Source organism: Boleophthalmus pectinirostris, unplaced genomic scaffold, assembly GCF_026225935.1.
Source record: "Boleophthalmus pectinirostris isolate CB_2022bp ecotype Guang Dong unplaced genomic scaffold, ASM2622593v1 HiC_scaffold_3, whole genome shotgun sequence".
Classification (NCBI taxonomy): domain Eukaryota; kingdom Metazoa; phylum Chordata; class Actinopteri; order Gobiiformes; family Gobiidae; genus Boleophthalmus; species Boleophthalmus pectinirostris.
The window spans coordinates 12,911,836-12,938,130 of record NW_026571299.1 but is presented as its reverse complement, the minus strand read 5'-3'; the positions used below and the strand labels follow the sequence as shown (position 1 = coordinate 12,938,130).

At 37.6% G+C, this 26,295-nt stretch overlaps 1 protein-coding gene across 1 annotated transcript in view; it reads right to left on the bottom strand.

Annotated features, from left to right (window-relative positions):
* The window catches only part of LOC110164036 (receptor-type tyrosine-protein phosphatase T-like), a 153,128-nt gene that overhangs the window by 32,331 nt on the left and 94,502 nt on the right, over positions 1-26,295 (bottom strand). Inside the window, exons 8-10 of the mRNA XM_055160283.1 lie at positions 24,033-24,120; positions 3,836-3,912; positions 517-553 (exon numbers count right to left, since the gene is read on the bottom strand). Coding sequence (XP_055016258.1) covers positions 517-553; positions 3,836-3,912; positions 24,033-24,120 — 202 coding nt within the window. The remainder of the gene's footprint in view (positions 1-516; positions 554-3,835; positions 3,913-24,032; positions 24,121-26,295) is intronic.

Below are 26,295 nucleotides of genomic sequence, written 5' to 3'. Positions count from 1 at the left end.
TTTGAAAATCGAAAAGCAGATAATAATGAATACCAAAACTAATTTCTAAACTAGATATTCATTTGAGGAAGTATCTTTACTAAAAAACACATTAACAGGACAAAATCTGAGCTTAACTTTTAATGTGTACAGTTTTAGTAAGATTTTGATCTTAAAAACAAATATCACACCTTATGCTGAGATAAAGAATGTACTATAATTTCGTACATGAAAATTACCTTTGATTACTACAAAAATAAGCATCTTTAAAACTTCATTGTGATATCGTAATTGGTATGGAGTAATGATTCAGTTCTTTGGTATTGAAACTGAACTGGAAATTTTAGTATTCTGACATCACTAGTGTACACAAATGATTGATTTAGGATTGTCAAGAAACTGAGTCATGTCTCTCTCTCTCTCAAATACACACATGCACACACAAAACACACACACAAACACAAACTGATGCCGTCATACATTGCACACAATTATGAAATCTTTGATCCCCGAGGCTGACGCTGTGTTCATAATTACCTTGTGAGGCGATGTAATGTCTGGGTCTATGGTACCCCTGTGACACACACAAAAGCACACATAAAACATGTGACATCATTGGTCCCCTCGGGTCACATGACCTTCTTCTACAACGCCAGATTCTCTCATTTTATGACTTCACTGCTCCATAAACCTCTGCTGGGATTGAACATTAGCTCACGTCCCCGAGTAAAGGTGTCGTCATAAATAATTGAAATGTATGTTAGAGAAAACAGATACAAACAAAGGCCAATTCCTGCATAATCATGAAAATATATTATGGTATATGGTTCTAGAGGGATTTTTAAAAAGCCAGTATAGACAATTTCATTTTGTTGCTATGGCTGTTAACTGATTTTATAACATTTTGTGATCCATAGCAAGGCTCACAACAGTTACTACAGTTAAAGGTGCACTGTGTAACTTGTACCTGCCCTGCTTGTCTCCATGGAGATGTTATCGTTTTGTCTGGAATGTCCCTGTATGACATTAAGACCCCGTTTACACACTGAAACAAATTCCCGTATCACCGTATCTGAAATGATCTGCGTCCACACACGTCGTTTCTGTGTCTGCAATCCTTCCTTTTCCACACAGCTTTGAGCATATTTGTTTACGTTTTACAGAAACTAAATTTAAAACCACATGGCTAATTTGCATAAACTGAGCGCTCAAAAAACAGCTCGCTATTGTGCGCTGATGCGGTTCAGATTCTGTCGGACTAAAGGACACGACTCAGTGGAATATATGTGCTCTTTCTGTGACAGAGGGGTGTTCTGCTGATGGTGAGTCTGTTCTGTGCTTCTGTCGTGTTGGAGATGATTCATGTGAAACTTTTCAGAGATTATACATCTGCAGGTCGTACGCATAGACCGTATATATGAATATATTCTAGCCTCTTAGCGTTTTGGTGGTGAATTAGCTACTTCGCTGTGCATAGACGTACATCAGCGTATCAGTGTTTTCAGGCGTCCATACAGTGCCGGATCAGATCTGTACTCAAATGAATTCATGGGAGCTGGAGGCACCAGATCGTTCCATCTCTGGAGCCGTTTTCAGTCGGATTAGTGTGGACAAACACTGCATCCGCAACGAAAACAATTCGAATACATACTAGTGTGGACGGAGCCTGAAAATATCCAACTTGCATTTACTCAATAACATGGGTTTTTATAGACCTAAAAACTTGCATTCTTACTGTGAGTGGGCTCGCCTCTCCCCAGATCTGACATGTAACTTGGGCTCATGGTGCCCACTGCTGTCTCTGTACAAATAAATAAGTGAAATGCCATACTGTGGAATATTACAGGCAATATCTCCATGGAGAATGAAGCAATCAATCACTCAAACTTTATTTATAGAGCGCTTTTCATACAAAAAAAAAATGCAACAAAAAGCACTTGAAATGACGGACCCTCCACCACAAAAGTTACACAGTGCAATTTTAAATCCACAAATTAGCTTTTCACATTTATCTGCAAATGTAAAACGATTTGCTGCATGATGGCGTAAACATCTACGGTCTATATTTTTAGCCTAATTGGTCTTCTATTTCCATCTTTACTCATTAGTTTGTTCAAAACGAAAAATCAGATGCACTGAGGAGAAACTGGCAACGGCATATGGGCACGCAAAGGCTGGGAAATCTTAAAAAAAAAACTAACTGCTCTCCAAATATTGGCTATATTTTCAATTATGGATCAATACTGATATCTAAACTCCTCTGATATCAAGATACTTAATATAAACAGTATATTGTGTACTCTAACCTTCAGCTTCGTAACATAATAAATATTTGTGTCATGATTTTAATTAGAAAAAGTGGAGCTGAGAGGCTGCTGTGTCTCCTCTTTTGTCTCTCTTTCTCTGATTAGCGTCTCTCTGGCCTCCTCCCTCTGTTCTGCTGATTGGGAAATACACGTTTTCTGCTATAATCATAAGCACAGTTATTTCAACAGTGAGACGCGAGCTGCTGATTAATGTGACATGGTAATCACACTGAGGCTACATCAGGAGACTGGTTACAAAGACACTGCAAGGAAATCAACACAGGTTATAAACAGTTATTCAAATTATACTTTTTATTTTTTGTGTTTTTTTTTTTTTTTGTAGTAAATAAAGAGCTTTTGTTATTTCAATCACTGACAATGTGGTAGAGTTGCCCAATGTATCGTGAAATCATTGATATTATAGACAAAACATACACAATTTTTTAATTTATATCTTGGTTTTATCATTGTTATGTATGACTATAAATAACGCAGTTTTAAAATTAAACTAAAGTTACTGCATTTAAAAAGTATTTTCCAACAATATGCAGGTTTTATCATATTTTCATAGATAAAGGAGCTGTACCTAATTTTTTAATAAAGTAAAATCGATTGTATACATTTGTAAAAGACATTTTTACCATCCATGAACTAGGAACTAATGCTAGTGCGTGATTATCATGCTAGTTGCACTGCTCTCTGACCTGTGAAAGTTGTGAAAAGTACTTATAAAGTCACTGTAGTGAATAATTAGGATGCGAAGAATATGTTCGAGGAAAGTGAGGTCTAACCTTGGAAGGCTGCAAAATACAACCAGTTCTGTTTTTCAAATTTTTAACAAATCAAAATCACTGTACGCTGTGGTCCAAAGCAAAAGAAATGATCTGACAAAGGCTTTTTGCCAAAACATTATCTATAAATAAAGAACAATGTTTTGGACATCGGCCATCTGAGCGTACAATGCATTTTTCCCTCAACAGCTCATTTAATGTTAGATCATTTTAAACGTTTTTAAGAAAATTGACATAAGATCAACCCTCAAACCACATTGAAAAGTAAGACATGCATATTGTGATTAACATTTATGATTTAGCTAGATTACGTGAAAAATTCCTCAGTTGTCCAGGTAGAACTCATGGCAAAGGAGAAATTCAATTGGTCAACTGGACAAAGTTTATTTGGTCGAATGGTGGACACTTCCTTATATCTGTCTGTAGGGAGGAGCTAACTACAATGAAACTACTCTGAAACTAACACACCTACTTGTTTATAACTACTCTGAAACTAACACACAACTGTAAACAAGTAGATGTGTTAGTTTCAGAGTAGTTTCAGTGTAGTTAGCTCCTCCCTGCAGACAGATATAAGGAAGTACCCAGCAGCATTTTGACCAGAACTGAAGAAGCAGCTTGGATGAGCTGCAAAACGTATTCGACCAAATAATCTTTGCCCAGTTGACAAATTGAATTTCTCCTTTTTGCCTTAGCTAGATTACCAGATTGTAAAAAAGCTTGCTCATGACACTCCAGAGGTGTATTTGTTGTACTCACGTCGATGTAGTTGGCGTTGATGTAGTCGGAGTGTGGCTCCCCCTCCAGCAGCGGCAGGCGGACTCTGGTGTGATCGTCTGTGGGGTCAGATAGCACAACAATACAACAGGCCTAAAGTTACTTTGACTCACAGATCGGAGCGCCTACTAGCTGCAGGGAGGACTAACTAACCACCACACAGGGCAATAAGGTACATGGGCTGATTTCAGTGAACGTGTTTGGCTTGGTTTGGTGAGTTTGTAGTTGCATTGTTTTGTAAATGTTCTTATATTACACTATTTTCTGATCTATGTTATAATGTTGTTTCCTCATCTAAAACATACCTTGAGTTTGCATCAATTCACACATATTTAACACAAAAATCTTGCATATTAGTTCTTCTCCCAAACTGAAAACACTCTGTTCTTCCTTGTCATGATGTTGTGTGGTAATAAAAGAAGTGGTCCAGTTTCTATCACTAGAATCATTTGGATGATTTTGGTCCTGGAGTTGCCAACTAAAGATAAAAGGCAGCAGTTAAAAGATAAAAGCATGGACATAGAGACAGACTAATGATAAAGGGCTACTGAAACAAGTGTGAATAATAGGGATTAACGATATCCACAATATAATATTTTCACGATATGCAATCTCACGGTACGATATTTATTGCGATATTTGTGGAGGCTAACAAAACTGTGAATATGCTACTTACTTCTTTAAAAAACATTGATAACGTTAATAATGATACTGTTTCAATATGAAGAATTAAGATTTTAAAGTGTTATTAATGTTAATTCTGCTTTGACAACACCAAAGGATCATGGTCTATGTAGTTCCCTCTGTATTGCTGCACCATGACAATGAATTTAAGTGAGACTCGTAGTTCGATATATTGTGACAGTTCGTGATATTATTGTGAGACTTTTGATAATACAGTATCACGATATTTCAGTTATTGTTACACCCCTAGTGAATAAAGCAGGTATGTTTTTGATGGGATAACAGGATTATAAAATGGCTTAAATTTGCATAACATAGGAACTTTAAAGTCACAGTCGGTGATTTTTTAAATTTATTTTTTTTAACAAATTTGCACTGGAAAAACAGCCTTACTCTGATTGGGCTTGCATTTCCACAACCAGGATAAGGGCCTCCTCATCATTTTGACCAGTTTTCATGAATTTACTTTACTTGGATCTAAAATCCTAGCTTTAAAATATCAAGAAATGTTAAATTAAAAGTTCTAATAAATTTAAATGTTGGATCTAGAATATTTCAAGATTTTTTAAAGCCTAGATTTAAGTAATTTTGACACTGGCCCACAGGTTTGCAGCACGTTTTCAGTTCCTACAGACTAATATAAAAATGTGACCATATTACATTGACCCTGTTTACAATAAAATGGATCTGCGTATCACCGTATCGGAAACAATCTGCGTCATTTCTGTATATGCAATCAAAGCGTTCCCTGTCCACACAGAAATGCAAAACCGCCTGAAACTGCCTGAAACTTAGCGTAACACTGGATTTTAGACAAGCATGGTGCCTCAGAGTGAGGACTGACTCGTTTCTGTGTCCGCAAGCCTTCCCTATCTACACAGCTTTAAACATATTTGTTTATGTTTTACAGAAACAAAACTTAAAACCGCATGGCTAATTTGCATAAACTAAGTGCTCAAAAATCAGCTCGCTATTGTGCGCTGATGTGGTTCAGCTTCTGTCGGACTAAAGGACACGATTCAGTGGTTTATATGTGTTCTTTCTGTGACAGAGGAGTGTTCTGCTGATGGTGAGTATGTTCTGTGCTTCTATTGCATTTGAGATTGTTCATGATAAACTTTTCAGAGATTATGATCATACACATAGACCGTTTATATGAATGGACATATATTCTAGCCTTTTAGAGTTTTGGCGCTGAATTAGCCAACTTTGCATAGAACTACATCAGCGTATCAGCGGTTTCAGGCATCCACACAGTGCCGGATCAGATCCGTAAATGAAACTCGTGGGAGTTGGCGACACCAGATCGTTCCGTCTCTGGAGCCGTTTTCAATTGGATTAGTGTGGACGAACAGTGCATCCGCAACGGAAACGATTCGAATACGTATTAGTGTGGATGGGACCATTATCTATCCACAGTTTGACCTAACATATTTATCTCTATGGAGAATGCGGTTTTAACTTTTTGTATCGAATCATACAGGTTTAACTCAGAAGAAAGTCATGTCCTGATATTACTACATTTTGTACTTTGAACATGTACTGTCATTATTATTTAGCCTTGTCTCTATAATGGGCCCTCTGGATCAGTCTAATCTCTGGTCTGATTACTCTCTCGGTCTGTGTTCAGCTGTAACACGGAAACAGAGAAGCAGTGGACATCAAGTGGACTCATTTAAACTCATTACGTGCACTTTTCTGCTCTCTCCATTGTTCCCTCTTTTTTTTTTTTTTTGTTCTGATACGGAGCAAGGCAGCCTGATAATACCGTGGTTACATGTAAGTGCCACGGCTTCTAATGTAATGGTCTAATTTAAGAGAGAGATGGGGTGAGAAGGTGAGGAAAGCAGAAAACTAAAAAAAAAAAAAAAAAAAAAAAGAAGAAACTAAATAAAATAAAATAAAAAAATATATATTTAAGTAAGTTAGTCTGTAGTAGTAGTAGTAGTAGAGTTGTAGTAGCTGTAGTAGCCGTAGTTGTACCAGTAGTAACAGTAGTAGTAGTAGTAATAGCACTAATAGCAGTAACAGTAGTAATAGTAGCAGTATAAGTAGCAGGAGTAGTTTTAGGAGTAGTTAATTTAGTAATTTACAGTTTGTTAAATAAAGTGCTGACAGTAGTAGTATTCATAATAGTAGCAGAAGTAGCAGTAGTAGTAATAGTAATAGTAGTAGATTATTTACAGGTTGTTATATAGATATTGACAGTAGTAGTAGTAGTCATAGTAGTAGTGGAAGTAGCAGTAGTAGTAGTAGTTTATGTGGTAATTTACAATTTGTTGTATAAAGTTTGACAATATTCAATAGTAGCAGTAGCAGTAGTAGTAGTGGTAGCAGTAGCAGTAAAAATAGTAGCAGTAGCAGTATAAGTAGTAGTTGTAGTAGTAGTTAATTTACTCATTTACAGTTTGTTGTTTAAGTTTGACAATATTCAACAGTAGGAATAGCAGCAGCAGCAGCAGCAGCAGTAGTAGTAGTAGTAGTAGTTTAGTTGGTCATTTACATGTTGTTATATAAATACGGGCAATGGTAGTAGCAGTCATAGTAGTAGTGGAAGTAGCAGTAGTAGTAGTAGTTAATTTAGTCATTTACAGTAGCAATAGCAGAAGCAGCAGAAGCAATAGTAGTACTAGTAGTAGTAATAGTAGTAGTAGTAGTTTATTTGGTAATTTACAGGTTGTTATATATATATATATATATATACAGATATTGACAGTAATAGTAGTAGTCATAGTTGTAGTGGTAGTAGCAGTAATAGTAGTTTATTTGGTAATTTAGTTTGTTGTATAAAGTTTGACAATATTCAATAGTAGCAGTAGTAGTTGTAGTAGTAGCAGGAGTAGTAGTAGAAGTAGTGGTAGTAACAATAGTAGTAGTAATAATAGTAGTTAGCTAGTTAATAGTAGAAGCAGAAGTAGTAGTTCATTTAGTTTTTACATTCTAGTATTTACAGGTTTTAAATACAGTTTGACAATATCATATATACAATTGCCAAAGATGCACACATTTTTACACACTTCTGTATAATGTTGAAAAAAATTCAAATAAATAAATAAAAAAAACCAAAAAAAACTACAACATAAATGCGGTAATTCTCAGTTTGAACAACAACAAATACTTCAATGATGAACCTGCTACTTCCTGGTGGAGTGGCCAAATGCTTTTATGGAGACATTTTTTCAGGTAGGTGTCAACTATTATGCCGGCCAAGACAAAAAGACGAAAATTACAAAACAACTCTAGTGTTTAATTATGTGAATGGAAGGTGGCAAAAGCTAAATTATGACATTAACCACACACACACACACCAAAAAATAAAAAATAAATTCAAACAGATATTTCAAGATAGGACTATATATTTTTCCTATTTTTTATGACAACTTGGAGCGGAACAAAACATTGCGATAATGGGCGTGGCCAATGAGATGACGATTAGGAGAAACTGGAGGTGGTAGAGGTGAGGATGAGGAGGTGAAAGGGACAATGAGAGGATGAGCAGAGTGGAGGAGATGATGAGAGTTTGAGGAAGAGAGCAGGGGAAGATGAGTTGAGTAAAGGGAACGTGATGAGAGGATGAGGAGAACAAAGGGGACAATGAGAGGATGAGAAGAGTGAAGGAGATGATGGAAAGAGAAAGGGACGATGAGAGGATGAGGAGAGAGAAGGAGACTATGAGAGGATGAGGGAGTGAAGGGAAAAATGAGATGGTGAGGAGGTGAAGGGGAGAATGAGAGGATGAGGAGAGCACAAGGAAAGAGAAGGAGACAATGAGAGGATGAGGAGAGAGAAGGAGACGATGAGAGGATGAGGAAAGAGAAGGGGACGATGAGAGGATGAGAAGATTGAAGGAGATGAGAGGATAAGGAGAGTGAGATGATGAGAGGATGAGGAGAGTGAAGGGGACGATGAGAGTTTGAAGAGAAAGAAGGGGACAATGAGAGGATGAGGAGAGAGAGGAGGAGATGATGAGAGTTTGAGGAGAGAGAAGGGGACGATGAGAGGATGAGAAGAGTGAAGAAACTGCTGAGATAGTGATGAGAGTGAGGACGAGCAGCAAGGAGAAGTACCTGGAGTGAGGGGATGAAGGCTGAGGAGCAGGTAAACTCTGGAGAAACTGTGGGCTAGACAGGAACAAAGTCAGCTCTTCCAGGCTCAATTTATGATAACTCTATTACAACTAGACTATATGCTCCCAGATTACTATTGTGTGCACATTTATTCACCGTGATAATATCGGCATTTTACTACATCTCCATACGCTCATACCTCGGGCCTTGCATTTCAGCACCAAGGCCAGCTCCTTTCATATTGACATTACACAGTTACACAAATACCCAACGGCAAAAACACCGGTAGCTGATACGAAATATAATCTTGTGGTGTTCTCCGTTGCAATCATAATTTCCAGGCTCACCTTGGAGAAACTGATTTGTGAAACTTGTATTAGATTACCTTCGTACATCCGACTGTGAGGTAACAATAACAACAGAATGGCTCCACTCTTGTTACTAGACTATTTGATTTTGTGGACTGTGGTTTTACCAAGCAAAACAGCAGCACATCTACTAAATGAGAATAAATTTGCTCAAAATTCAAAGCTTTCACCGGCCATAATGTTGCAAATTTAGTTACTAAAGCAGTATTAAAGGGCCTGTACAAAACTTTTTGTATTTTCGCAAAACCGGTCTAACTACAGTAAAGATATATTGTATAAGCAGCTCTTGAGTGCAGTCTGCTTAATTATAAAGCGTGTATTTGTTCAAGAAGCAGGAAGTGTGTGCTTAGCATGCTAGTCATCGATAGCATTACTGTGTCAAAACTCCACTTTGGCCTCTGGAAGTTGAGGAAAGTGCTTATAAACTCATCACAGTGAATGATTACGATGCTTGGAACGCATAAGGTAAGTGAGGAATAACTTTGGATCACTGCAGTCTGTTTAAAATGAACAAGATCTATTATTATTTCATCATGCCCAGACTACTGTAACACACTTTATTCTGGCATCTCACATCTCAAATGCACTTTCTTTCAACAGGAACCAAAAGAAGAGAGAGCACATTACCCCAATTCTTGCATCTTTGCACTGGCTTCCTGTTCATTTTAGAATTGATTTTCAAGATTTTATTGTTTGTTTTTAAAGCTTTGAATGGACTGGCCCCACAGTACATCTTGGATCTCCTCTAAATTTACATCCCCGCGCGTGCTTTGAGGTCCGAGGGCCAGCTCCAGCTCATGGGGCCTAAGATGAGACTTAAAACCAGAGGGGACAGGACCTTCTTTGTGGTTGGACCTAAACTCAGGAATGCTCTGTCCCCCCACATCCGAACAGCTCCCACAGTGGAGTGTTTTAAAACCCACTTTTACTCTCTGGGTTTTAACACTGCGTGGGTTATTTTGAATGTATTTTATTAGTTTTATTTATTTATTGCTATTCTGTGGTTTTGCACTTATTTTATTTTACTGATTTTATTATTTTAATCACTATCTAATCACTAGAGTGATTAGATCTGAGCGTTTATTTTATCATTTTATTATTGTTGTTATTACTGTATTATGTATTTGTAGCCTGATTCATCAGCCGGTTTTACTCATTTCACTTCGTACAAACCGTCTGACCTCGCAGCCTTAAATTTTGTTAGCTTTTCCCAAACCTTGTAGGAAGAAGGACAATAACGTCTTTCCCCTTGATGAAATTCACCAAACATTCTCTTTATTCCCGCTTTAAATCCTCGATCTCGGGAACACTGAATGTATCACTCTTTGCTGATTGGCTGGTGTCCGAACTTGCACTTCTGGGTTTTTTGTGAACCATCTATTATATTTTGATTCCTGACCTAGTTGATGGAGAGAAATGAAATTGAGCGGAGGCACTAGGTGGCGCCAGCCTGGCTAATGTATTTGTGCAGCACTATGGAAACTGTTTGTTTGTGAAACGTGCTATATAAATAAAGAGGATTGGATTGGAAGATTAGTTTTTTTAACATTTTTATACATCAAAAATTAAGAACAGCTCCTTTATTTATTATTTATTATCAAACTAAAAAAAAAAAAAAACAGATACATTTGAGTGCAATATTTTCCAAAGAGCATTCAGAGTCTTACTAAGTTGGTCTTAATGTCTAATTCACATTTTTTGACAGCTCAGTGTTGACAGGTTTTCATTAAATCTTCTTCACCTTTTGTCCTCTGGCCGATTTGCTCATTTGATTGGATCCATCCTCTCTGTGCTCCAGACAGCGGTAATTATACAGGCGTCATGTCAGGAGCTGTCATAACACACAGAGCAGGAATATGAGGGTGGAAGTGTGGAAGTGTGGAGGGGCCTGCTCTCTCGCTCTGCCCAGGGAGGGAGCTTCTAATTGGGCTGAGAGGCGGGAGGCGCTGGCTTGAGATGCCGCGGGTCTGGACTCAAGACTGTTTGGGAAGTGTTCAGAGTGAGGAGCTGACTGTGAATACAGACACACTGACAATCAAAATATAGGACTGTGTTCTGAGAGTTTATTTCATGTCTATGGTCTGTTAGATTTTGAGACTTTACATATTTAGATCACCTCGTATTATTTTGGAAATGCTAGATTCACAGAAAACACTGTACTAATATGTATTAAAAAAAAATTGTCTAGTTCACAGAATAGAATTTCTCCTCCTTGCCATAGTTTCAGTTCAGTTTTTGCTCCTTGTGCTATGTAGTAATAGTAATAGCAGTAGTAGCAGTAAAAGTAGCAGTGATTGTTACATTAAGTTGGGCAATATTATAGTAGGAGTAGTAGTAGGAGTAGTAGGAGTAGGAATAGTAGTAGTAGTAGTAGTAGTAGTAGTAGTAGTAGTAGTAGTAGTAGTAGTTTATTTGGTCATTTACAAATTTACAGTATCCAATAGTATTAGTAGTAATAGTAACAGTAGCAGTAGTAGTAGTAGTAGTTTGACAGTATCCAACGGTGGTAGTAGTATTATTAGTTGTAGTAACAGTAGCAGTAGTAGTAGCAGTAGTAATAGGCAGTAGTCATAGGCAGTAGTAGTAGTAGTAGTAGTAGTAGTAGTAGTAGTCGTAGTCGTAGTATAATAGCAATAGCAGTAGTAGTAGTACAGTAACAGTAGTAGTATAATAGCAATAGCAATAGTAGTAGCAGCAGCAGGACTTGTAGTACAGTAGTAGTAGTAGCAGTAGTAGTAGTAGTAGTAGTAGTAGTAGTAGTAGTATAGTGGCAGTAGTAGTAGTATAGCAGTAGCAGCAGTTTATTTGGTTATTTACAGGTTGTTCTATTTTTATTGTTTCACTGAAATCAATGTATTAAAATGTGCAATTAGTTTCTGTTTTGTTTTTTCTCCTTGTGCTAAGTCACTCCCCCTTCACAGTACAGTCACAACACAATCAGCACAGCTCATGTACTAGTATATTTATGAAAAGTAGTACTGCAGAAAACCTCCTGTTTATGCGCTTGTGAGCGGAGTCTTGTACCAGAGGCGTGGGCTCGTACCAACTAGGAGAAGGGTTTGAAAAGTGCCCAGGGAGAGATCACAATATTAATCAAACGTACATGGATGACATATAAGCCCACATGTTTTTTGATGAGGGAACAATATACCACGGTAGAAAGCTCCAACAAGTCAATTTTGCATAATAGTTCCTCTTTAAGAATAGAAAACACATTTGGGATTTTCCACTGAACTCTTTGGTGTCAAAAAGAAATGACAGGGAACAGTATGAGCCAATGATTCAGGTGCTCAATGTTCTCACAATCTTATGAATAATGCTTTTCAATCATTTGACATGGATTATTACAAGATAGCACTGCCAGAACATAGAGAAACATGACTCAAAAACTCAATGGAATTATGGTCATTTGGAGAATTTTGTAAAAATAAATAAAATAAAATATCATAGTTGCACACATTTCTGATTGATTTTGAACATTTTATAGTCTAATGAATGAAGTGCAGCAGATTAAATTAAAATAAACACCCCTTAACTTAAAGGGGCAGTCTGGAAGTTTGGACATAGGACCTCATTTCATGTGAGCCAGAGTGTTGGGAGACGTGTGGAGACACTTTTTTAAATATTCCATCCGGTCCTTGTATTTGCAGAGGTCGCTGGTGCTAGGCTAGTGCATGTCAATGGCCATAGTTAGCCTGCCACTAAAAACAGTCTTACCCACTCCACAAAACATCCAAAGCAAAACAGTTATTATGCTAGACCGTCAATGTAAATGTTTGTGTCGATAGAATGACTGCAGAAGTAAAACCAACCTTGCATTTGAAGGATTTATGTCTGAACAGCAGCAAGTTGTACTTCCTGAAAGAAAGCTTGGCAGTGGCGGACTGATATATGAGAAAATAGTCCCTCAACATGCGATGATTCATGCACTGCAAGGTTAGTTTTCTATCAACACAGACATTCACATCGACAGTCTGGTGTAATAATAGATTTGCTTCGGGTGTTTTGTGGAGTGGGTAAGACTATTTTTAGGGGCAAGATAACTATGGTAATTGACATGCACTAGCCTAGCACCAGCGACCTCTGCAAATACTAACAAGGAAATGAGGTCCTGTGTCCAAAATTCCGAACTGTCCCTTTAACTGTGTTTTAGTGAAATTAGTTCTCTAACCTGCCATATTCCCTTTAAAACAGATTACAATAAATGTCTTCTGATTAAAGTAAAGGAGTAAAGGATTGGAGAGTCTGTATCCCAGTGGAGTTTTGACAGGTCTCGCGTCTTAATCCTGGACACGGTAATTCCGGGTCAGTAATGCTGTACAAACCTTATCAGCTTCCTGCAGAACTACAACTGATTGAGCCATGAGGCAGTTACACAGGATTTTACACTGTTTTTATTCATCAAAAAGGAGCTGAGAGAATCATTTTATGCTTCAATTTACCCATTTATTTTATAACTCGGAGACAGGAGACGGTGTCAAGTGCCCCAAGCATCTCTTCTACAGAAAGGAACTTAATCACAATGGTACTTTCTATAATTATAATTTCTATAACTTTCATAAAGTATTTATATAATCATACCTTATTTGACACTGGTCTCTTGCTATTTCTGCTACTTATTTAGAATTTATTACCACCATTTCTATTTTTTCTCTGTGTTATTATAATATATTGTGATGTGTGAACTACTGTGTGTAAATAATTTCCCTTGTTGATCAATAAAGTTTGTCTACAACTATGCTTCCTGTGAATTAAAGGTACAATGCGTAATTTTTTTTGATGAAAGGGTCTGCTTCTCTGCATCAAGAAGTTATTGCTTTGCCTAAAATGTTCCACAGTTTGGCATTTCACTTATTTATCTACATGGGAACAACCATCACTTACAGCCAAGTTACAGGTCAGATTTGTGGAGTGGTGATTCTCGCTTACAATAAGAATGCATTTTTTTAAAGGTTTTAAGCAATACAATTTAATAACAGAATTTAATAACACACTGTGGAACATTTCAGGCAATTTTCATTAGGGGCATAAGAAAAATACTAAAACATACTTAATTGCACAGTTCTTGAATGGATTTAAAATACATGTAAATTGATTTTTGATTTATATTTTTTCACAAAAATTATTTACATTCACTGTTCTGATGATGTAAACATGTTTATAAATTATATTTCATACAAGTGTGTTCTCATGAAGGTGCAGTTGACTGTATTAATAAAAGTAATTATTGATAAATCACAATATATCGTTCTATGTTTTAGTATTGGGATATATATCGGGATATATCGAATCGTGCCATGCATATCATGATAAGTATTGTATTGTCAGACTCAAGGCGATGCACAATCCTAATTTCCATGGAGACAAACTAGTAGCAGACAAAAAAAAAATAAAAATCAAGTAATTTCCCTTGTGGATCAATAAAGTCTAAATCTAAGACCCCACACCAGAAAAGTTACATAGTGCACCTTTAATAGATCCCAAAAGCAAAACCTACACATATTTTTCACCCTATTAATAACTCAAATTAAATGTCAAGTATCCGCAGAAAGGCTGGCATTTCAAAGTGCGAGTAAAGCGCTCACAAAAGCAGCTCCAAACTGCTGAAGAAGAGGTTTCTCTGCTCCTTCTCTGAGCAGGATTGTGTCTGTCACAGATAAACTCATGAGTTCAGTCCCACAGCTCAATGGGCTCAAGATGCTGAGAATTAACACAAGTCTGATACGCTCTGCATGTGTGTGTGAGTATGTATGTATGTATGTATGCGAGTGTGTATATGTGTGTGAGTATGCATGTGTAAGTATTTAAGTGTGTGTCACATTGTGGAGACTACAATCTGGATCCACACCTGCCTCCCGTATGGAGACTCAAACCAGATCCCCATGATGCTAATTCTTTATTATTAGAACATCAACATGGGTTAAATTTGAAGCATAGTATGTAACTTTTCTGTTTTTTCATGTTTTTAATTAGGGTTGTGCTAATGACACTGAAATAATTTGATAAAAACATGCAACTGTAACTCTGGGGCTAGCATCCATAAACCACAACTCTTATTAGGCTTGGGCCTACTCAAGCTTGTTTCCATGAAAATGTTGTCCCTTTGGCTATATTCTTCTAGCCTGATTCATCAGTCAGTTTCACTTTGTGGAAACCGTCTGACCTCGCAGTGTTAGGATTCGTTCGCATGACGATAGGCGGGTACTTTTTTTTTTATTTAACCAATCGCTGCTGTTTGGTCGTGACGTATATAATGCGCCAAATCCTGTAGGAAGAAGGGCAATAACGTCTTTCCCCAAACATTCTCTTTGTTCTGGCTTTAAATCCTCGATCTCAGAAATCGTTGCCAACACAGAATGTATGGCTTCATCTACATCCATCTTGACCGCTTTGTTTACTGTTGTGCTGTACCACAAAAAGGACCCAGACAGGCACGTGAGATTGACGTCATGGATTCACAGCTCTTCGCTGATTGCCCAGTGTGTGGTCTACAACTTCCAGGGTTCTTGCAAACCGTCAAGTGTATTCTGATTCCTGACCTAGTCACTGGAGAGAAAAGAAATTGAGCGGAGACACTAGGTGGTGCCAGCCTGGCTAATATTCTTCCACAGTATGGAATAAAACTTATCTATCTCTATGAAGATTATGCCAAAGTATGGTTTTAATTTTCAGTTAAGAATCAGTTTCCAGAAAACTGAATGCAAGTCAATTTAACATCCTCAAAAAAAAACAGCATGCGCGTCAAAAACATAATTTCAATTTCACATATGCGTTAGAATTAGGGATATAACGATATCCAAATCTCTTGATACAATATTTTCACGATATTGCTCTCACGGTACAATATTTATTACTATATTTTGTGCAATAAATTGTGCATATGTTAATTTTTTGATCATCATAATAATATTAAAAAAAGAGATTTAAAAGTGCATTATAACAATTATTTCACGTAGACAGAGCAAAGGATCATGGTCTATGTAGTTCTCTTTTTCTTTTTTTTTTTTTTTGTTGATGCTGCACCATAACTATGAATTTAAGCGACGAGACTTGTAATTCGATATATTGTGATGGTCCTGAACTTTTGATGATACGATATCACGATATTTCGGTTATTGTTGCATCTCTAGTTAGAAAAGGTTAAGATTAAAGTATAGGTTACGGCAGTAGGTTAGGATCAGTAGTAGTAAGTTTGGATCCGTCTCCAAGAAACACTAAGTCAATGTTATGCCCCAAAGAAGCATGTAAACCCAACATAAGAGTATGTGTGTAGAGATGAGAAGGCTGTAAGTACGTTAAAGCACGCCTCCACTCACTTCACTTTCAGCTTTCTGTTCTGGGAGAATTATAAAAGTGTTATTTGAACATTTTCTGTCATGTTACACTGTCAGCAAAACCCAGACCAGTGCTTCTTTGAGGATATGATATGCGAGAACAGAGTTTTTTTTTTTTTTTTTAAGCAGAGATGATGTTTCAAAGGAACACAAAATAACAACCAGAAGGGCTTGCAGAACTCAGACTTGCTGTTGAATCCACTAACAGCCTTTCTTTGACAAACCAAAGTCTCTCTGTACAAAGCCCTATGAGCAGTTGCACTTGTTTTAATGAGAGTCTGGTATGGTAAGAACATGCACATGAACAGTATGATGTGTTCAGTTCAAATTCTTTTAAATGAAGCTTTTTAAACATGGCAAATGATCAGTCTTTAGTTAAAAAGGGTGTCACATTTTTATGGGGTATTAATTGCCAAAACATAGGCCCGTCGACAGAGATTTAGGAGCTCGGAGTAAGAAGTCTCACTTGGGTCCCACTTTTATATAAATTAATAGGAACAGGGTCCAATTCTGGGCCCCTAAAACCCTGGGGCCCGGGACAATAGACCCCTACTGCCCTGCTAAAACATAACATACTTAAATCAACACAGTCCACTGAGGTTTATTTGGTCTTCTGATAATTTATGTTATTAGCATCACTGGGACAGAGGAAAACAAACACCGTCGCTGGATTAAAGAGACAAGTGAAATATGGAAGTGTGCCCAAGGGACTATAAACGCTGACCAGACACGTCACAGCAACATCACGTGACCACTCTGAGGAAAAGCGCAGGGAGCTGTCAAAACTGTCAAGGTATGAAAACAAATTCTTGGTCTGAAAAAAGGTCTAATAACTTAAATCTTCATGTTAAACTTTTATTGTTTTTAAAATACTGTATTCACCAAAAACAATCTATTAAATTGTTTATTAAGCTTCAGATTTGTTTTTGAAGCTGGGCGTCGCCACTTTTTATGCTTTTCATGCTAAGTCACTCCCCCTTCAGATCGTACTGCACATCACATCATATCAAGTTTGTTGTTTTGTATACTGCTTTTGTATATTTATAGAAAAGCAGCTGTGCATGGATGGAATATAAAACTTAATTTTCTTGATGAGGTAAGGTGTTAAAACATGGCAGACAGCTCCAAAAAGTACGACTACTAAAAGTGCTTTAATACTACAAATAAGAAACCACACACCAAGGATGTAGTAATATCTCGGTGTCTAGACGGCAGCACTTGTCATTAATCAATGACATGGCAGAGAAGATAATGTGGTCTTGTTAGAGACATCAGGTCCTCAGCCCCCCACAGCTCCACAACATAATGAGAGATAATCATCAATGATCCACTTCTAATTAAAAACACAATCACTGTAGAAGACTGTTGGCTCTGGCTCTTCCGCTGCACACTGTTCACTAACTAAGTATAAAAACAGACAGCCACACCTAGACATGAGTTAATGCTGCTGCTGAAGTGGAAACAGGACCAATCACCACATTAGAAATAATACCAGAACATTATGTGTATTATTTGAGAGGAGGGGGTCGGCTCAGAGCATCTAAGCGTTCTGTTTTGAATCTGTCCAACATCTACGCACAAGCAGGCAGGCTGTATGGAGAAGAGAAATTAATAGGTCTCTTGTGGTTTACCGCAGAGAACAGCTGTTCACATAAATATGTGAAAAGTGCAAAACCACAGTGAGATGAAACAGCTTTCCCAGAGGACGGCATCAGTCTGGGCATTGGAATATTCTGCTGTATGTTCAGACTGTGTTACTTCCAGATCCATCTGCATGATCCAAACACTGATTAAAGATGTGCCTTAACTTTTCATCAAAACGAAATTTAGCAAGAATAACTGATTCCGATTGCATCAGTCTGATAACATTTGCAATTAATCTGCAATACAAATTTCAAACATAAAGAAGCCTTATCTATTGCACTGATTCACAATGAAGACAAGAATCAAACAAAATAGAGGTATATACCATGCTTCCTTTTTTTTTTTTTTTTTTTTTTTTTGGACATAATAAGCAAACAGCAAATGGGATATTTTGTAGTTTGCGAACAAAACTATCAAATTAAATTCAATACCAGACTAAATAATGCTGTTTACAAAAGTACAACCACTGAAAAATCTAATCTTGCAGCCCTAATATGGATAAGCATTTAGAAGCTAAGAGTGCATCTGGTTGCATGTTTGGTGTATATTGTTTGTAGAATACTATTTCAACACTGTAACCTTAAGTAATATATGTTTTAATTTATTTTTGGTCAATTTATCTATATACATTGAATCTATACTTTTAGTATTTCCACCAACCTGGAAATTGTGTAATTTAGCATCATACAATAAACTGGCACCAGCATCTTTCCTCTGACCTCTGTCTTGGTTAATGTGTTGTTGTGCAATGTCCCTGTACAAATAAAATACCATATCATAAAGTGACTTTGAAGCAGGGCTGGATAATATGGTGATAAAAATCTCATCCCTGTAACAATCTGCTATTCTGGTCATATCATCATTTTGGGATTTACTATTTGTCAATCCAGCTTTATGCTCAAACACTTTTAACCAGACATTTCTCATTTTGGTCATCCTCTGTAAGGCTCTGAGTGAGTGACAGATCGATTTAACCAATCAAAGTGAAGTGTAAACTTACAAAATAATATTGTTTGTTTAAATGTATATACCTCTTAAAAGCAAGCGGGGAAATAGAAAGTGGACATGAATTGTGAAAACTCCTAATCGTGATCTGGCTCCAAGAAAATTATGATGATACACACTAAAAGGTGCACTGTGTAACTTTTGGTGTAACTTTGGGTCTGGCGGTGCTTGATGCATGGAGATGTGCCTAGAATAGATATTTTTGAGCAATAAATATAAAACCTGTAGTTGAATAAATGCAAGACAGATACGTTTAACAGGCTGCAAACCCCTCCAGAAAACTTACACAATGCACCTTTAAATATAACAAATACAAATAAACATATAAATAAATAAACAAATATATTTTCTGGCTGAATCGCCTACCCCTCGTTTGAATCTTGAGCTGTGGTGCTGTGCTTGTTGACTGTACAAACTGGGCTTATGCTTCTCCTCTTGGTGTTTGAGAGGCTGTGGGTGTCTGACAGAGCTAGAGTGTTTATATTTGAGCTATAGGGCTTTGGTCAAACACTTGAGAGGGCTGCAGATGTTTGTGAGTTCAGAGCAAACAGAATCTGAGCCTGAGACCATGAAAGACCGCAGAAAGGTTACAGCATACAAGAGTAGAGGAGTACGTATGCTCAGGGTCTAGTACAGTGTTTGCTGAAAGCTCCCCCCTGCACATATTTGCAGCTATTCCAATAGTAAGTAGAGAGAAAGTAGCCAGTAGCAAGTAAATGGTGATTCTCTACCTAGAATACTATATATTTTTTCTTCCATTTTTATATTTAACAAACCAAAGCAAAAAATAGACCAAAAACACGCCGACACAAAACCACGCAAAAACCACTAGACAATCACACATTAATAATCAAGTCCAATCTTGGCAAAACGTTCAAGAAAGGTTTCCATATCTCGACAAAATTGTGTTGCTTCATACAATTTTGAAAGAATAATAATGAAATAACCACATTCTAGACTGGGACAGGGCTTGGGTCATTGGATTGGAAAACAGCAAGTTGAAAAGCTGGATCAGGGATTCCATTAAAATCTGTAAACAAGACGCGGACAGCATTAACCGCGATGACAGAGCGTTCCTCTTTTCACACACCTGGGACACCCTCCTCCAAAGAACACCGGGCGATGGGAGGCGTGGTCAGTCTGAGCGTCCTGCCAGGTCAATCAGGCTGACCACGCCTACAGGAAGTAGCAACAGCTGATAAACGACACGTCACCACCAACACCAGTGACAGTTCTGAAGATGGCTTGCAGCGAGCAGCCGTAACATGTCAACAAGGTAAATACACTTTACTGTTTTGTCTTTAAAAAGAACCCAAGAAATTAAAGTACATAAGAAGACAAAATGAACATGACTGGCTTAATAATGAAAGTTCATAGCATACAGTCAGTGATGTGAACGATGTGAAAATGTGTTCAGTGTTTGAGTACTGAATTTTGATGCTATTTTTTTTGTTAGCAAATAAACTTCAAAAAGACAACAGCTAGATATATGTGAAGTTGTAGAGCTCTTGTGTTCATGAAGTTTGTCTGTTTTGGGGGATGTCAGTGTCAATGTTTTATTTATTTATTTATTTCAGACAGGGACAGCACACAATTTTTGCATTTTACCTTAACAGGAGAGATGCATTGTACATCAGGTTGTAGCATCAGTGCTAATTTCCACCTGTAGTCCCTGGACAGGTTCATTGATTGATTGTATTTAACTGACCTTGACTATCAACTGTTCATGGAGACCTGTAGCATGTTTTGGGTTGTATGTATGAATGTATGAAACAGGTGTTCCTCAAGGTTCAATCTTAGGGCCCACATAGTTAAAAAAAAAAGAAAAGAAATGAACAGGGTCCCTTGTGATTTGTTACGATACTCGATATATGTCTCATGATACAATATCTTGATATGACCATACATGTGTTAACTGATGTACTGCAAGTGACACACTGATTTTTAAGAACCAAATATATTTTAATAACAGTATTTATTTGCAAACACTACCTGTGCAAAGACAACATGGGGTAAACTAATTTTAACCATTAGAGCAATGAATATGCCAAGTGTATTGCATAAACACGTTTCCTTTTTCTCTGAACATCAAAATTGTTCACAGTTTTATTTATAAATTTATTTTAGGCAAGTAAGAGATTTATATTCTTATACACGTTGGAACTATATACAATTAGTGAAAACATAATAGAAATAGCCACGTCACAAAATAATTTAGTACAATATAACAACAAATACTCATCTTGATAGAGTACTGTTAGTGTGGACTACTCTATCACCAAATTTAGTATCACGATATATCAATATTTCAATATGTTAGCACACCCATAGTGTTTAATAGGCTACAGTGGAGTCTGCACTATTCTATCTCCTCTATTGTTCATCTCTGCCTGCCACTGTTGCTTCCATCGACTCACTTCACTTGTCAGAAAAAGTGTCTCTTTGACCTCAGCCCTGGCCCAGCCTCTAATGCATTTGTGCTGTTGGGTCAGTGTCAATACAGAAGCTGTCAGCCTGCATTAGCCCCCACACCACTGCTTTTATTTGGTAATAGCTGTATTATGTTTTTTATGTGAGGAGCAGAGGATCTGGAGAGTCGAGGCGTGTCAAGCTGCCTCTGGGTTTTTTATGAAAGTTGTGGTGTAATTTATCTGACTTGACTGAACGAATGAGCAGTTTTATGCACACGTCTGCCAGTATTTCTTTAAGCTTCTCTGAATAATAAATGACCATATGGGACGCTTGTTCACTGAGCCGAAGGAAGATATGAGCTATAGAGAGATGAGAAAAGAGACAGCTGCCCTTAATGTGGAAACATGGCTAAACTGTCAGGTGCAATCACATGGGACGAATGAAGTGAGAATAGAGGAAAGAGGGTAAGACCTTCAATAATGTGGTACATACATCTCTTTCTACGGAGCCCACACAGCCAAGTAGGAGTGTGAATCTTTAAGTCCCAGGCGATTACATTCAGGTTCCAATTTGATTTAAAACGATTCTCGATCCATTCTTCGATGCATTTCACCATGATGGAAACACAGATTTAAAATTAATTATTGAGAATTTGGAATCGTTAAAACACACAATCGCAATCCTGTTAAGAATTAATTTTTTCAACACTACTTCTTCTTGCAAGTAGATCTGTTTTGATCAAATATAGCTGAATTTTGGCTAGAACATCAAACAAAAGAGAGGCAACATTTGTTCATAGCTACCCTGCGTTGCAAGATCATTAAAATTCTCTTTACACAACCCCAAATTCTTCTAAGAGTCAATTCTGATTCAAATAATTAATCCACATATGGCTGCTAAGAGAGAATCTTATATTTCATTCTTATAATGATCAAAGCTTATTTTTCAAGTAAATCTCCAAATGAGCCAGTTATAGCTGCATGTACCCTGGGACAGAGGCCATTATACAGAATGGTCCTACAGGGACTATGGAGCTGTGGAGTGACTCCAGACTCGGTGCCACTAATGATGTCCCTGTGATTGTCTGCGCTCTGAGCTGGTTAGGACAGACAACCTCGGCCAAAAGCAAGAAATATTCATGATTCTGTATTTCTAATGTCTATATTAGTACAAGCTGGATGCTGCTATCTCTGGTTTAATTCTGAACTGAACGTCCTCAGGGTCATTTGTGAACACGTAGCAGGACCGTTTCATTATTGTGGGTTTGATGTGGAGGCAACGACACAGCTTCAACCTGAAGGATTTTAAATGAAACACTGCTCAGAAATGAAATAAGCTGTCAGGGCCAACAGGAATTATGATAAACGTGCTATTAGTATAAATCCTTTAATTACAAGGAGCTGGTAATGGAAACTGTCCATCTCACTCCCAGTCATTTTACAAAGAGTCATTTTGCTGAGAAAATGTTTCAGAGGCCCCGGAGGTAATGAGTCTGTTTAATGTCTTTATCAGAAACATATGGAGAGACAGGGCAGAGAGGCAGCTCAAAAGCCTTTTGTAAAATGGGATTTAGAAAGAAAAGGATATCACTTGTATTGTATGGGGCTCAGTTAGTAACTTAATTTTGACTAGAAAGCAACTGAAAACACTACTGAAAGTGTCACTAAACATCTAAAGTCCATCCTCAACTACATTTCAAATAGAGCTGGGCAGTACTTGGACTAAAGGGGAAAGAAAAGGGTATAGAGGTATAAGGAACAGTTTGATTAGTTTAATAGGTATCTACACTTCAACCTCTGCCCCTACAGCCAGGAGCTTGTAATCAGAAACACTTGGTTGTAATCAGGGCAGTCTTTTGTGATGTTACCAACTACTTTAAAGCACAGAGACCACTGAAGAAAGCACAGACTTTGACCAAAAAGCTGCAAACTTACATAATTTGCACTAAAATTGCCAAAAAAATGACTAGGAGCACTATATAATGCTATTAAAACACCATATACACAGTTTGGTAGCGACAAAAGTAGATTTAGTGTAAAGGGCTCCCACTCTTTTTCACAAAATTTCAAAACTTTTCCATTAATTTTTCATCACCTAAAGTTAATTTTTCATGACTTTACGGCACCTACATGTGTAGAATTGATCATACTTTTAGGGCTAAATATGAAATGTTAACCCTTTCCACTCACCTTATGGTTTGGTATTATAGTTTTTTTAACATTCAAAATATTGTCAGTGCATTTATTGTTGTCTCTTTGAAACAAATGGCGCATATGTTTGGAAATAATCATAATAGCCTAATGATAACTTAACAGAACACTGTAGTTGCGTGAAAGAGATACTAAAACTCCATGACTTTTCCAAATTCTTTCATTGAATTTACAAAATTCCAAGACTTTTCCAGGCCTGGGAAATTGACATTTTTAATTTCCATGACCATGGGAACCCTGTGTGTATAGTTTCACTTTAAAATAATAAAACTCACCAAATCAAGCCAAGCCATTTCAAAGCACAAACCACAACAGAGCTCACCTGTACAATATGAATAGACACTCTTAATACTAAATACATTGAAAATACTTCTTTTATAGTTGTGTAAGTGCAGTTTGTATGAGTGTACTTTGATCCTGCACATTACACCCTTTTGTGCCGGTGCAGTACTCACAAGCGATGATGTTGCCGTAGCGATTCTTGTTGCGGTTCTCGTCCTTTTTGGCTGTGTCCCATGGGGCCGCCTGTCCCTCTGCCAGGGCCTGCATGGACACACACAAACACAGATGTAAGTGAGAGTGGGGACACATGGCCTCATGCCCAGAGCCCGTACATACACACACACACACACACACACTCACACACACACACACACTCACGGAGAGGTTACATGAATATTAATAATACTCATGATCTGCTACAGACCATTACCGTCCAGGGCAATGAAAGGTTTAGAGTAGAGTAAACAAACAACAAAAAGAATGCATAATGTATTTGGATTATGTAAAAAGCTGTTAACGGTCATGTTTTCTTTACATTACATCAGGAACCTGCTATAGAATTTGCACAATGTCTGTTAGTTTTGGGTCATATTGCTGGTGATATATGTTGATAGATCTGGGAAGGACTTTAACACTGGCTGTGGAGGCTCCGCAATGCCACAAAAGTTGAGTTCAATACTTAGAAATAGATTTGATACTCGATACTGATTCCAGTATCATTTAAAACAACAGACTGTTATTTTCAACATAGTATTTTCTTTTCAATATAAAAGAAAATGTGGTCTTATATCTGTGTAATCACTCGGTCGTTCAGGTAGGCTTCATAGTGGTTCATGGTCCTTCTAAAGCTGTTCAGGAAAGGAAGCTCAGGAAAAATTTCTGTCCTGTGTGACTTTTATCAATACTTGCTCAAATGAGAGTATCTAGTTTCCCATTTTCTAGTATCTGATGTTTAATTCTTTTGACAAGCCTACTAAAACTTTAAGAATGAAAGAGATATGCTAGGAGGAGTGGAATCCAAACTTCGTAAAGTTTGGCTTCAAAATATATGCTATATTGCCCTGCCCTACTGTCCATTTTACTGAATTAATGACATTTTGGATAATACTCTTTGGAGAATTTAATTGTTTCATGTTTATACCCTCACTCATGTTCATTTCTAGCCAGACTGGTGCCACCTAGTGCCTCTGCTCAGTTTCATTTCTCTCCAGCGACTAGGTCAGGAATCGGAATACACTAGACGGTTTGCAAGAACCTCTGAAGTTGTAGACCGTGCACCGGCCAATCCGCGAAGAGCTGTGAAGCCATGACGTCAAACTCAATCGCCTGACTGGGTCCCTTTTGTGGTACAGTACAACAGTAAACAAAGCGGTCGAGATGGATGTAGACGAAGACAGACATTCTGTGTTGGCAACGTTTTCCGAGATCGAAGATTAAAAGTTGGAATAAAGAGAATGTTTGATGAATTTCATTAAGGGGAAAGACGTTATTGCACTTCTCCCTACGGGATTTGGGAAAAGCTTAATATACCAGTTAGCCCCATTAGTGGTGCTTTACATACGTCATGACCAAATCGCAGTGATTGCTTAAATTAAAAAAGTATCTGCCCACCATCAAGCGGACAAATCCTAATGCTGCGAGGTCAGACAGTTTCTGCGAAGTGAAACCGGCTGATGAATCAGGCTAATTCATTTCAGCAATATCACAATACTTAATTGTAAGCTTCTCTTAAAGGCGCACTGTGTAGAGGGACCGCCACCTGTTCGTCTCCATGGAGATGTTATTGCTTTGCTTGGAAAATTCCATGGTATTACATTAAACACATCTATCTAGCATTTATCCATTATGGGTGTTTCATTGCTCAGAAAAACAACAATTCTCTCTGTGAACAGGGTTGCCTCTCCACAGATCTGATCCATAATCTAGCCTTGTCTCCCTCAAGATAGGCAAGACGATGACTCACCCTCCACCAGAGAAGTAACGCAATGCACCTTTAAACAAGAACAGACCTCCATATGTTCCTACCCACTCCATTTTCCATCTGAATGAGCGGTGCGTTCAGGTGTCTGTCTCTGTCCAGTGCTTTTGGATTGTATTGTGTGTTTATTTAGGTCACACATGAGAAAGTCAAAGTGTTATCAGCCATCTTTAGCTGTAATGGCTCTTGTCTACAGGGAGCGTGTGAGCGACCTCTGCGTGTGCGGAACGAGCCCCGAAAATAGTCTCTGTCCATATGCTGAGCTCGGAGCTTTGAGCTTTAGTGGTTTACATTACACTCATTTAACAGCACTATAACACTGTATTTTATTATGTACAATCCACATATGGGCCGTTCAACCTGCTCTGCCAAGTGAATCCCAATACTTCACCATTCAAAGACAATGTTGTAATTACACACAGTTTACCATAAAGAGAGTGCTTCCACATTGTGTCCTT